This window comes from Macadamia integrifolia, chromosome 7, assembly GCF_013358625.1.
Source record: "Macadamia integrifolia cultivar HAES 741 chromosome 7, SCU_Mint_v3, whole genome shotgun sequence".
Classification (NCBI taxonomy): Eukaryota; Viridiplantae; Streptophyta; class Magnoliopsida; order Proteales; family Proteaceae; genus Macadamia; species Macadamia integrifolia.
Window position 1 is genome coordinate 36,253,700 of NC_056563.1, and position 14,474 is coordinate 36,268,173.

Genomic DNA, 14,474 nt, shown 5'->3' on the forward strand with positions numbered 1-14,474 from the left:
GAATAGACTAGTTGATAAAGCTCCTCTCTTCAGACAGAAGGGTACTCTCCTGCACGGCTCCGACCCTATTGATGTTCATGCAATTGTTGATACTGGGGCAGAAGCAAATTTTATATCTGCTGAATTTGTTCGAGCACACAACCTTCCACAGAAGCAGCTTTTCAAGAAGATTCACGTGCGAGGTTTTGGACCCACAGCTCGTGAAGAGGCCACTGCAGTTGTTCGAGTACATCTACAGTTTGGGCCACTACAGTACCATGTCACCTGCTTGGTCACCTCATTGGCGCACTGCGACATTCTTCTAGGGCGACCTTGGCAGCGACATGCAGGCATTCTCTATGATGGCGCACGGAACACTATAAAGGTGAAGCAAGGAGGTCGTATGTACTTAATGAGGCCACATGCATTATCAGACATGCCACGTCATCGACTGACTCCTGCTCCGGTGACACGTCAACCTACTCTCCCTCCTCTTGGAGTTATGCTCCCTTCTGTTTCGAGATATGTGCCACCTCATCAGCGAGCGACTTACAAGGGAATCTTGGGAGCACGACCTAACTCGACGGAGTCGAGTTCTTTTAAGACCGGGAGAGTTGATGCAGATTAATTACCAAAATAGGCTTGTTTTTATTAGGAATAAGCCTAGGGTTGGGTTCCATACATGTTAGGCTTTTGATCCCATGTGTTTTGAGTGTAATAGACCACTTTTATGGGTCTAAAAAGGGGGCTCTAAGATTGAGTACGGGATTACTAGTTAGTTTCCATTTTCATTAGTTTCCTTTCTAGTTGGGCTTGATTTGAGTTATATTTGTTTCCTTATGAGTCAAGTTATTAATTGAGTCAAGTCCTCAGTAGTTAGTTTCCTTTTTCGACTAGTTTCTAATTTCAGTTAGTTTCTAATTTCAGTTTTTAGTAGCTATTGTATTAGGAGAATATTTGGTTTCCTTTTTGAGGAACCTTCTATTTTGTAATTCTCTCCTTCATTAACATTATAAATAAAGAAGAGGAGGCTCCTAAAGGCCTAGATGATTTTGATAAAAAAATTAATGGTTGTTGCTATTGTCTTCTACATGGAGATTTGTCTTATGTTTGATCAAGGCTGATGGAATTGGTGTGTGATCCAATTGACTCTCAGCGGGGTGAAGCACAAGAGGTCCTCTTCCTTAACTCATCTTCTTCTTCTCTCAACTACACAAAGTGTTACTGATCTGCTCACGTTCTTACAGGTATTAAATTGAGTTTCCTTCTCAGTTCTGCCCAGAAAATTGCATATTCTGTTAGCAATTTTCAGAACCTGCCCAGACCTAACCAACCATCAGTTTTGGCTGATTTTTGGATCGAAGTTAGGCCCTACCTAAGGGGGAACTCGACCCAAAGGGGAACCTTTTCTTTCAAAGTGTTCAAGAGATATTAGAAATCTCCCAAATTTTGTCTTCTAGTGACCTATTCTACCCATATTTGAAATCAATAGACTGACTCTAATTTCCTTGGTTTCCTATGGTGTTTATTCATGATTTATGACCTGTTCTTACTCCATATCAGTACCTGTTATGTCTCTTCACATCTGATTATATTTTGGTCACAGAATCCTTCACTTCTTGAATCGACAGCCTAATTTCCAGAACTGATTTCTTCATTATTTCTGATCTATTTGTATGGTTGTTCTATTCTAGTGGTTCTTTTGATAGAAAGATCCTACAGTTGAGACTTGGTTAGACTCCATATCCCAGTCTACATTAAAATGTAGACCAGGTAAGTTACCCCAATCCCTGATTCATCATCCTCTTCCACTATTATCTCTCTCCAATCCTCCGATTACCCCATCCCAGATCTTATCATCCCTCTCCCATCCCCCGACTCCCTCACTGATCTCACCCAACCACCAATCTATCTTCAGTCTCCCCCAAATCACTCCTTTCTACCTGCTCCGACCTTCTCAACACTCCCAACCAGGGGCACCGATCGATAGAAAAACATTATAAGAGAGCAGTTGTTCCGACCTCAACACTCCCAACCAGGGGCACCGATCGATAGAAAAACATTGTAAGAGAGCAATTATCTCTATTCCGATACCAACCCTCTCTCTCTCTCTCTACCTCGCACACATCTTTTCTCTATTCCGAACCCTCTGTGCACACACCATAGTTGTCAAGGCAATGACTAGGCGTCCAGGCGGCCTAGTTCGGGTTTGGGCGACTTTCACCTTATTGCACTAACGCCTTATTGCAAAATGCAACTCTTATGCCAAATATCGTTTAAGTTATCTTTTACTTAATATAATATTAATAAATAAACAAATACCCTCTATTTGAATCCAATAAAAATAGTTAAAAAAATCAAATTCCAAAAGGATAAAAAGTCAACCTCCTAGTCTGGATTTTTGGTTGTAGGAGCCATTTTCAACTTCCAAATGATGGGGTTTTTCTCAATTCTTAAAATTTCATAAATATTATCATGGTAAAACATTGCTAAAAATTACAAGTCTGGTAAAATAAACTTGTTTTGATGTCCATAAAATTATTTTCATTCAAGAGATTTTAACAGTAGTCACGCACTTAAAAATAAGTTTAACTGGAACATAACTATATCAGTATAACACAGATTTCAGTAATCTTAGATTTTTTGAAAAATGTTTTTGTTTTATACCTAATAGGCTAATAACAAAATTTTTTTATGTAAAAATAAAACCATTTGACCAATCTAACTTATTAGCGAACACGAATATTTCTCTAAATGTTGATTTTTGATGATATAAGGTATATGTAGCATATGCTAATAATGTTAGAAAAGAGGGGAAGTAAAAAAAATTAACACTTGGGGCCCTAGGCATCGGTTAGGCGGGCTCCTTGTTGCCTAAGCATTTAGGCACCCCTCCATCGCCTTGGTGCCTTAACAACTATGACACACACCCCATACTTGACTTCCCTCCCAGCCTCCATTCCTCTTTTCCCCCTTCCTATCACCCTTGAACCCTCCTTGCCCCCAACTAGAGGTAACAAATAAAAAATAAAAAAACTGCTTCCCCGAAGCACTCTCCCCCCCTAGGTAAGACTTCTCTTTAATCCTATGGTAATCTTATTTTTTCACTTTGCTGGTCATATCTAGCTGTATCATGTACATGGCACAAATTGCTTGCTTGACTCCATATTACATCTTGCGTGTTGTGTATGTTGTTTCTCCTTTTGTAGTTATCTAGTATTTTCGTTTTGTGCTTGGAGTCATGAGACTCCTATTCCTTTATACAATACTATCGTCACTCTGATATGCTTGCCATTTTGTTTGATTCTAACGGACTTATTATATTTGGTTAAAGCATCTCTAGTGTATGTGTTATTTATGCGTGTGAGTGAATTGGGTGGTACCTTTTTAACGTACATGTTTACGCTGATTTTTGTACCTTATTCCTTATGTTGGAATTTGTCTTCTAATGAATTAGGTGTCCTTTGTATCACTTTTTTACATGCTTATTTAATATAAATCTCCAATTTTCTTATATTGGTGTGTTAGATAGGCAGTCGACACTTTATTATATTCAGCCAATCACCTATGCATGGATCATTTTGTTTTCTGATCTCTTTTCTCTTGATTTCATGTCTTTCCTTCCTATTGCTAGGGCGACCCCCATAAGCGACTTGCAATGTTGATACCCGGATGCGGTGATTAGTAGAGAAGGGCAAGTGAGAAAAATTGTCAGCCTAGAAGCATAAAATTAAATTACTTCTTGAAACATTGGTTCTTTATTGAGTAAGAGCCTGGAGTTGATAGATGTTATGAGGAGATGGAGGATAAATATTGCATGTATCCAAGAGGCTGGATGGAAGTGTAACAAAACAAAGGCATTGGATGACTTTAAACTTTGTTATTCGGGAAATAAAAAATAATAGAAGTGGAGTGGGCAATATAGTAGACAAAGATTTAAAGAATAATGTAGTGGAGGTCAAAAGATTGGGTGATAGGATTATGCCCGTCAAACTGGTGTTGGAGAAAGAGGTTGTCAATATTGTTTGCGCTTATGCACTCCAAGTAGGATTGGATGAAAGTAGCAATCGCCAATTTTGGAACACATGGATGATTTAGTTTAGAGTTTTGGACATGATGAATCAGTTTTTATTAAAGGTGAACGGACATGCTGGGAGTGATCGTAGAGAATACAAAGGTGTCCATGGAGTCCACGGGGTTGGGGGAAGGAATAAGGAGGGGACCTTAATCTTGGACTTTGCGATAGCATATGATCTTTTCATTGTGAACACTTTCTTTGCAAAAAAGAAAGGGGCACTTAGTTACCTACAAAATTGGGAATCGTACCACCCAAATATATTTATTCTTAACAAGAATGGAGGACAAATTGTTGTGTAAGGACTGTAAGGTTATCCTTATGAACATAGTTCTAAATCTCAAAAATTTTGACCAAAGTTTCGTAAGTTTCGAGTTTCGACCAGCCCTGAGATGACTAACTTTTGGAAAATTCGACCCTAGTTGTGCCAAGTTTTGGAAATTTCAACACAAATTTCTAGCAATAGCCTAGAAAAAATTTACCTGGTTTCAACCAAGTTTCGGAAATTTTGACCTAAATTTTGGTAGTGTTGAAACCCGAGATTTAGAACCATGTCGTGGGAGAGTCTAACCACCCAAGATAGACTGGTGGTACTGGATATGTGCCACAATGCACAATAGCGTAGGAGGGAACCCAAGTACCTTAAGATAAGGTGGACCACCTTTACTGATAATGTGGTCAAACAACGAAAGTGGGACTTTGAGAGAGTCACCTATATGACGTGGAACAAAATGTTTTGTATCAAGAGGATTGCCACAGAAGTTCTAGGGGAAGCGAAGGGTAGTTGTCAATACCTTAAGGAGACTTGGTGGTGGGATGATGAGGTTCAAGTAGCCATTAAGGCCAAGAAAGAGTGTTCTAAGACATGGCAAATGACTGAAGAAATAAAAGATAAAAAGATGTATTATGATGCCAGAAATGAACCTGGAAAGATTGTGGGGATTGCTAGGGTGAAGAATTATGAGGTTTAACAAAAAAGAAGGGGAAAAAGCTATATATAAGATATAGCTAAAATGAGAGAAAGGAAGAGTAGAAATTTTGACCATGTGAGGTGTATCAAGGTGATGATGGAAAAGTTTTGTCAAAGAATAAGGTTATCGTGAAGAGATAGGATGAGTATATTAGTGACCTACTAAATGTAGACAATTTTCAGTAGGAATGACCCAAAGGATTGCGTTATTCAACAAGACACCGCATTTCATAACTATATATGAAAGCTTAGTGTGGAGAAAGTTAAAGAGGCCTTAAAAAGTATAAAATTAGGTAAGACACTAGCCAAATGAGATCCCAATAGAAGTGTGGAAAACCTTATTTGTATGTGGGTATATTGGTTAACCAATTTCTTTAACAAGATTATTAACTCAAGAAAGATGTTAGATGATTGGAGGAGATTAGGAGAAGCTTTTACCATTAAAAAAAGATTGGAGGAGAAGCAATGTATTTATAGTCTACAAAAATAAAAGGGATATTCAGAAATGCAATAATTATAAAAAAAAATAAAATTAATGAGCCAGACCATTAAACTAAGGGAGTAGGCTATTGAAGCTCGCTTGAGATGAGAGATTCATATCTTGGTGAACCAATTTGGCTTTATGTCAGGTGGATCCACAACAAAATCTGTTTACTTATTGAAGAGGCTCATGGAAAGATATAGAGCTAGCAAGAAGGATCTCCATATTGTCTTTATTGACCTGGAAAAAGCCAATGACAGTCCCTAAAAGTCTAATATGACATGCTCTTGTGAAGAAAGGGGTGTAGGGTTCAACCATAAATAAAGAAGGTGACATAGATGATAATATTTTTGCAAAACATTAAAGTAGGATGGATCACAGATGAAGTGGAGGATTGCGACTAGAGTACTATGTGGCTGACATTCCTTTAAAGCTTAAAGGAAAGTTCTATATGATGGTTGTTTGACCAATTATGATGTATGTGGCAGAATGTTGGATAGTTGATAAGTGTCATACATAAAAGTTATGTGTGGCGGAGATGAGGTTAAGATGGATGTGCGGCATCATTAGGAAGGATGAAGTAAGGAATGAACAGAATTGGGAGGTTCCTCGATTAATGCCAAGCTTCTAGAAAGTTGAGTTGGTATGGCTATGTTCAACGGAGGCTTGATGACACCCCAATAAGGAGGAGTGATCGGATTCCTAGTGAATTAGCTAAAAGAGATAGGGGCAGGCCTAAAATAATGTAAAATCGAATCACAAGTGATCCAATCCCAGGTAGGATCTTTAATAAATTTAAAAGGTTAACTTTTATCAACAAATGAAAGAAAAATAGTGACTGTTTGAACACAAAACAAAAACTTTTTTCAGATCTTGAGAAGGGAAGGGCAGAATCAGTATTTTGTAAATATCTCAAGATCAAGCCATCGGAAAGGGGGCCCAAATTTTAATCGATCTCCAAATTAGGGTTCTTGAATGTCTTGTCACAATTTGAGTTTGATTGGATGGCTGAATTGCTTAATCTGAAAAAACGCATGACATCCAAACTTTTAGAAGACTTAAGAAATTCAAGGAAAACTTGAAGAACAATACTTATTTGTTGGATGAAGAAGATGATGAAAGAATATAAAAATAAAAGAAGAAAGATTGAGATTGGGTGGATGTGAATGGGATGGTGGGATTGCTATCTCAACTTGGGCCTCTCACCCACAACTATCTCAGCTGTTGAAGAATTCTTTCTCATAATTTTGGGAGCAAAAAGTTGCAATTTCATTCATAAAATCTTGTACAATTCTGTAGCTTCTTAAAAACTTATATAGAAGACTCAAAACTGACTCAAACACTAAAATGGAAAGGCCTAACCCAATCATTAATTAATTAATTGGGATACCTAAACTGACTAGAAAACTGAAATAACAAAGAAAATAGACAAAATATGACTCTAATTGAACTAATGAATTAAATCTCGTTTCCCTACTTTTTGCCTATATTTTAGGCACATTAAAGTGGCTCGTTACAAAGAAAACCCATGGGATCAAAGGCCGAACACATACATAATCCAACCTAAGGCTTATTTCCAATAAAATAAGCCATTAACTAACTTATCTGCATCATAAAATTATCATAGGAGATGTTGTGAGGAATGACATGCATAGTCTTGTTCTTATCCCAAGTATGACCTCGGCTAGAGCCTTGGAGGGCAAAGATCCTGTAGCGACCCCATTTAGCTGAGATTCTCGTGACTTGTTGGTCTGGGCCTCTTTCCTCTTACTTTCATTTCTCATCTCTTCACTTTTTTTTTTTTGAAATGTTTGGACCTCAGTTTTCCCTACTTTGTTTTGTATAGATCCATGACTCCATGTAGCCGACCCCATTAAGTTGGGACAAGGCTGAGTTTTTTTGTTTATGATTAAAAAAAAAAAAAAAAGAGAAAAAAAAAAGAAAGAAAAAGAAGGGAGGAAGGATTCTGGTGGGCTTTTGCTTAAATTTGTTCACACTTATTTATTTGTAACTGTTACGGAGTAGTTGTCCTTGAGGGCATACCCATGGAATCCATGGATGGCACAAATATCTGCCTTGTATTTTCTGATCGATACCTTGGTTAACCAGTATTTCAAAATTCAATTTGTGCCTTTAATTAGAGATGCATGTGGTTGTGTTTTGTCAACTATTTTGTCATTCAATGGTTTCAATTATGCATTCTCTTACTCTTTTTTTTGGGGGGGGGGTGAATTTTGTAGATATTTCATGCGGATAACAAGTTTCGTCCCTTTCCTCTAATATCTATGGTAAATGCATGCCGACTGGAGAGTCCCAAGAATGTTTGTGTGGATGAGACTCAACAAAGTCAAAGCCGCTCTTTCATAGGTTTCATATCTGAAATATCAGAAGAAGTCTGTGCCCAACTACATAGAGGGATCATGAAAGCAGCTTGGCGCGTGGTGGTAGATGAGATAGTTAGTAGCATCATACCCGAGTTTTTGGCCGTGAAGAAAGCTCAGAAACAGCTCAAACAGGAGCCTGCAAATCTGGTGGGTAGAAGTTATTCCATGGCAATGTCATAAGCAGCCTGTAGAATTTTTTTTATGTTACTAATGTACATCATGAGCTGACTTCATGTTACTTGCTTTAGCAGTCTGGGTTTACCAAGGAAAGGAAGAAGTGCAACCCTTCTAGAAATGAATTTTCTGGGGCTTGTTCTGTGTCAGACATGATTGTTCCTGTTTGTAAAGCATCTATAGAATCTCCAACAAGTACAACTGATGTTGGCAGTATTCAAACTTTCTTGGGGGCATTATCACTAAGCCATAGAATGCTTTTTGATTCTTGTATTCAAGTTATGTGGAATGCTGTGTTCTATGACCCTGTAGCAGACTATTCTTGTGCGTGGCGGAAAAGAAGACGTTGGTCGGGGTATCCTCTATTACCATCTGCTGTAGCAGGTCTTGAACAGGACTTGTTGCTTAAGGATTCCATGGGCATACATGGGAAGCCTACTGCTGCGCCTGTATGCACTTCTCTTATCATAAATCTGCTAATGTTGTAATTCCTGTTGTAGTTGAAGTCATCTCATGTGTCAAAGGTTGTACAGGTGCAACCAAAGGAGTCTTTTACTTGTGAGGCTGATTGTCCTGGTTTTCGACTTGTGGGGATAAACACTGATATTCATGACAACTCTTCATTTTCCTCTTACATGGAGGAAGTGCCTCAGAAGCTGGACTGTCTTCCTTGCTTGAGCCAAAATCATGATGATATGGGGTATATCCAAGACAAAGTAGAAGATGCGCTGCATTTGTCAATGAAGGCGGCATTGGTTGAGTATTTCAAAACATTGATAGAGGTGGAAGTGATAAAATTATCCGATTCTGTGGCAGAAAACAAACATAATGAGGTAATCCTTGTAATTTGAAGTATGCAATATACCCTTGTGTTCTTTCGTATATGATGGGACCACCTGTGCCAGCAAGTTAACTTCATCTGATGATTTAATTGTACTTGTGGTTAAGCTGTATTTATCTTTTTGTTTTTTGAGTCTGTCACTGACAAAACAGGTCTTTTGACTGCAGGCTGATGTTTGTCATGATAAGCATTCTTACAGAACCTGTCAGTATTCTGAGTCTTGTGGCTTTGGTTCTCTCGATATACCTGCTGTTTGGAGGAAGAAAATCACTGGTATTTATGCAGAAAATGTTTCCTCGGATGTTTCCCAAACTGCAGGGCTAGCTGCAAGATATCTTCTTCATTCTTCCACTTCTCCATCTGAAAGTTCTCCTTCATATCGTTTTAGAAATGCATTTGAAAGGATGTGCTTGCCAGTAGCTGATACAGTTGATGACAAAGAGTTGAATGTACCCCCACCCCCTGGTGTTGAAGATGTTACCGGACCTGTTGTTCCTTCAGAGAATATCAGATTTCGACCATCATTATCGAATGAATGCATTCCTCAGGTTGGCAAATATGTTACTACGGCAATATGCCGACAAAGGTTGCACATTGATGTGCTTAAAGAGTGGAGTTCTTCGGTTTTTGAAGATGTTCTTCGCCAATGTTTCCTTTCGTGGTGTGCATTGAGAAGAAAATATGAATCTAATGCCTCTGAGGTACTTATCTCCACTCTTGCTTTGTTCTGGAATTCTCTTTTGCATGTGAACTACTACAACTTTTACATGTATAGACCTCTTTTTTTTTTAAATTTATTTAAATATAATAATATTTTGGGTTCTAATTGTTATGCTTATGCTTGTATTCATGATGGAACGATTGTGTCTGGTTAATGTAAGGCTGCGGATTCTCCTGCTGTACAGGAAACACTTGAGGACCGATCGAGGCAGCGGCACCAAGCAGGCTCATCAGATGAATCTTTGGTGCTTCGTAAATATACATATTTTCGTAAGAAAAAAAATGGACGGAACAAGCTAGGCCCTTTATCGGAGGTAATAGCTTCTGGGGACAATAGATTGCCACATCCAGGCAGGGACGATCTTGGGAATGACAAGATTCCCGAAATTCCATCAGATACAGTGACAGTGGAAAGAGTAAATGTGAATTTTCAGAATAAAGCAAGTAAACGTAAAGCTGAATCTCCTGTAAATGGGATTAGATTGCCTGAGGACTGCTCACCAGCAAGTTCAGCTCGTATGTTGAGGAAGAAAACTCGCATTGATCAGAGTATGTTTTGGTTTGCCTCTTTTCTTTTTTCTTTTTGGGGGTGATTTAGAAGTGTCCATTCTAGAAATGTACAGCATCATCGCAAGGGACTCTGCTCTTTTGTGTTTTTTACTGTCCTATCCCATAATGTTTCCTCACACTGAGTAAACAAGGCAGATTCCCCCCACCCCCCAACAAAAAAAAAAAAAAAAAAAAAAAAAAAAGAAGGAAAATTTCCCTATGCTTTTTTATTCTATAGCATTATATGATACTTTTTTTTGCACTTCTTTTACTTACTATTCATGTATGTAGTAATTAAATGTGCGGTCATACTGGAAAAATGAATTTAGACTAGTTGATGCATTCATAATAGCCTCCGTCAAATGTGGCTCTCTCCCATCTTCCAGATGGGACAGTCTTTATGGGATGGAATGAGATTAATAAAATATCTTGTTGAGAATTTATTCAGTCAGAATATGATGTAACGCAGAGCATGAAGTGGTCATTTCTAATCATAAGGAATTTCAGTGGGAAGGGGGCACAACTTCAAGTGTGGAGTCTGGTCACATTGATAAGGTTGTAGATTTCATGGGATGTGGTCTTACATTTCAGAAAGAGTGTGTTGGTTGGCTCAGCTCCAAAAAGACACCAAAACTGTGTTTACTTTATAGGAAACTAAAACATGAAAGGCAGCATGGCTTCCATGCTCAGACACAAGGGGGAGTGAAATGACCGCCCCACCCTTCATGAAAGGTGGTAATCTCGCTGCTGTTGATGCTCTGGGCAGGCTCCCATTGGCCCTCTCACTGGCGCAGGAATCATGCTGCCTTTTAGAGAACCTTTCCCCTTACTTTATTTATCCCCCCCTCCCCATTGCATTCTTCTCCTCCTTCCTATACTTGGAAGGTAGCTTGTTTTTTATTTCACTGAAAGGGGATTTTTTTTTTTTTTTTGTAATTCCATGTGCACAGAAATTAAGGAATCATATCTGAAAAGAGACCTTTTAGTGTATGGCGTTCCACCGGAACCTTCTAAGGCTTTCAAACCACCTTTATCGGTTATGGCTAAGAAAGCACCAAATAGACAAGCAGTAAGGAAGGTCAAGTCTACAATGTTCAGAAAATCAAATCCATGCCCTAAATCTGATGGCTGCGCTCGGTCTTCAATTGATGGTTGGGAATGGCACAAATGGTCACTGAATGCAAGTCCTGCTGACAGAGCTCGTGTTAGAGGAACTCAATTTGCTCACACTCAGTATTTAGGGTCAGAAGTTAGTGTATCTCAGTGTTCAAATGCAAAAGGCCTTTCTGCAAGAACTAATAGGGTTAAGCTCCGTAATCTTCTAGCTGCTGCAGATGGTGCTGATCTTTTGAAAGCAACTCAGTCAAAGGTAAAACAATGATTTTTTAGTCAGGAATTGTTTTACCTAATATTTTAGATTGAGTTATTTCTTGTGATTTGCAGGCAAGAAAAAAGCGTCTACGTTTCCAACGGAGCAAGATACATGATTGGGGTCTTGTTGCTCTCGAGCCGATTGAAGCGGAGGACTTTGTAATTGAATATGTAGGTGAATTGATTCGTCCACGGGTACGTTTTAACCGATTTACCTTCACTACTAATGTAGGTTGTGTTATTAAGTATCCTTTTGATTTACTTAGTGGTAAGTGGTAGTGAAGAGCCATGTATGGCAGTAGTAAATGCTCCATTACATGGGTGTTGCTTTCTGGAATTTACAGATATCAGATATACGCGAACGTCAATATGAAAAGATGGGAATAGGCAGCAGTTACCTGTTTAGATTGGATGACGGCTATGTGGTAAGTAAGGAAGTCTCTTCTTTCCGCCCATTGACTTTTGTAATTTTCATTAGAGATGAAAAATGGAGGATTTGGGAAACAACGTGTGAGAGTGTCAAACAATTTGGAGCTGTTCAGGAAAAAGTAAAATAATGCAAATGGTAGTTTTACTATATATATCTGGAAATATCATCATTAGGAATTCCAAAAAATATGCCATATACTCGATTTCAGTTTTCAAAATAAGGAACGAAAAAACATGGTGATTCTTTTGTTGACAAATCAACCACATCCCACAATGAATAAGAAGCGATGAATGTTTGAGGACTTGGGAATCTCTTCAATTAGTTCCTTCTCTGTGTTATTTGTTTCTATTGGTTTCTTTTCCCTCATTGGTTATTGAATAGCTAGGATTTTCCGGTTCTTTCTGATCTCTTCCCATTTTTTGCTTTTTGCATTTTGCTTTTTGCTTTTTTGCTTCTTGCTTCTTGCTTCTTGCTTCTTGCTTCTTGCTTCTTAGTCTGCGAACTATGATTTTATGCACCTTATGTTGGCTTTTATTAATTCTTAGTCTTGCGTTATCATCTTTTAACCATTTGTAGTGACCTTCTAGTCTACATTATAAAATGTTATGTAAATTTTGAATTGTGTAGTTAGCTTTGTCAGGAGCACAATTGAGTTGCCACTTTTACAGTAATATGCTTGTTATAGACCATCTTACATGGTCTCCGCATTGAATTTGTTCCCTGTGTTCTACATAATATCTAGCTAATAGAGCAGACAGTAGTAACCTTGCAAAAGTTTATTTCTGGCTTATATTTTCTCCTGTATATGTGCATCAAACAGATGTTGGGTGTTTGAATTCACTCTGTACAAAGTGTACATGCTTATCGCAAACTCTTGGCTATATATTTACTTTAAGGAGATGCCATATATTCATTTTCCTTTATGCATGTGGCATACACTTCTGTTGCATGTTTTATATTGAATATTCTTTGATATGTGAATTACTTATTTTATATTTTACAGCCTGGTTTCAGCTTAGGCCTTGATTCTTTTGAACATTTGTAGGTCGATGCTACAAAGCGGGGTGGAATTGCAAGATTTATAAACCACTCATGTGAGGTATGTGCTTGGATTTGATTGTTTTATGTATCAAAGTTGAATTATTTCATCGACTTTTGAGGAAGGAAAATGATTATAATATTGTTGGTTAATTTATATAAATTAGAAACATGTCACATTTTGGCACTAGGGGGATGCCTTGCAAGAGTCTTGTTTTAATTTTATACACTATATTTACAGCCTAACTGCTACACCAAGGTTATCAGTGTTGATGGTCAGAAGAAGATCTTTATTTATGCGAAGAGGCAGATATCTTCTGGTGAAGAAATCACATATAACTACAAGTTCCCACTGGAGGAGAAAAAAATTCCTTGCAACTGTGGTTCTAAGAGGTACAATGAATTAAGATTCTATTCCGTGTTTATAAATGTATTCGATTTAGTGAATTTGGTCAATCTTTGGGTTCAGGTTACAGCATGTGTATGTTAATTGTCATCTTATGCGTGCTTTCCATTTGATTACTTTTTTTTTTTGGGTGGGGGGGGGTTTGAACTTTCTAGCCCGTTTACTATCATGTATTAGGAAGAGTGATGCAGTTGAAGAGTCGGTGGTGGAGGCCCAATGTGAGAAGTTAAAACACCTGAGATGGAACTCATAGCTGCAAGAAGAAAGACTCCTGAGATGGAACTCAGAGCTGCAAGGAGAAAGAGAGTCATGCCACACTCACATTGAGCAAAAACCCAATCTCAATTTTCCCTTTTCCAAATCTAAAAACTGAGTTTGGTTGCAAGTATATTAAGAGTAGAAACAAAGACTCCCCAGATTAACTTACTCCTGTGTATCCAACTCAAAACAAATTATGAGAGATGAAAAGAAATAGAAAACTACAAATTCAACCTAAATAATTAATCAAATTACTACCAGCCCTTATTAGGCCAAGTTGTGTCGGTTCTGTTGGGGCTTGGGTTTCCGAACCCGGTCATGTGGGTCCAACCATTCAATTGCTATTGCATCAATTCTCCTCTGAAAATGATTCAATTCCTTCGAGTTTAGTTAAGGACTAAGGAGGCCATCTGAGTCAACACTTTGGAGGAGGAATGATCCCGCTACCTTCTTGAGCTTAATGTCAGAGAGATCTTTAGCAATAAGAAACTTCTTTTCTTTGTTGGTGTGCTTTATTCACATACCCACAATGTTGTACCTCTTATCAAAAAGCCATGATCGATTGAGAAGAATATGACACCGTCGGAGGGAAGATGCCATGTACTGTATTCATGAATCCACCAATAAAGTATGTGAGCAAACACCTATCAATAATCTTGAGATTAGTGTGAAAAGAATCAATAGAAAAAGAAAATCGGAATTGATCGATGTCTTTCTCGAAACAAACGAAAGATGAAACATAAATCATGGATCAACTAAGCCCTCTCGGGGGCTTGCTTAAGAATAAGAAAGAGGAAT

At 38.1% G+C, this 14,474-nt stretch overlaps 1 protein-coding gene across 3 annotated transcripts in view; it reads left to right on the forward strand.

The window, feature by feature from the left end:
* Window positions 1-14,474, forward strand: part of LOC122083685 (histone-lysine N-methyltransferase ATXR7) — a 36,179-nt gene that overhangs the window by 6,222 nt on the left and 15,483 nt on the right. For 2 of the 3 annotated variants that reach the window (XM_042651557.1, XM_042651558.1), the window contains exons 5-14: window positions 7,746-8,036; window positions 8,138-8,512; window positions 8,597-8,896; window positions 9,072-9,605; window positions 9,810-10,173; window positions 11,124-11,542; window positions 11,617-11,739; window positions 11,889-11,969; window positions 13,020-13,073; window positions 13,254-13,405. In XM_042651557.1, coding sequence (XP_042507491.1) covers window positions 7,746-8,036; window positions 8,138-8,512; window positions 8,597-8,896; window positions 9,072-9,605; window positions 9,810-10,173; window positions 11,124-11,542; window positions 11,617-11,739; window positions 11,889-11,969; window positions 13,020-13,073; window positions 13,254-13,405 — 2,693 coding nt within the window. The remainder of the gene's footprint in view (window positions 1-7,745; window positions 8,037-8,137; window positions 8,513-8,596; window positions 8,897-9,071; window positions 9,606-9,809; window positions 10,174-11,123; window positions 11,543-11,616; window positions 11,740-11,888; window positions 11,970-13,019; window positions 13,074-13,253; window positions 13,406-14,474) is intronic. The other variant, XM_042651559.1, reaches the window with a different exon arrangement.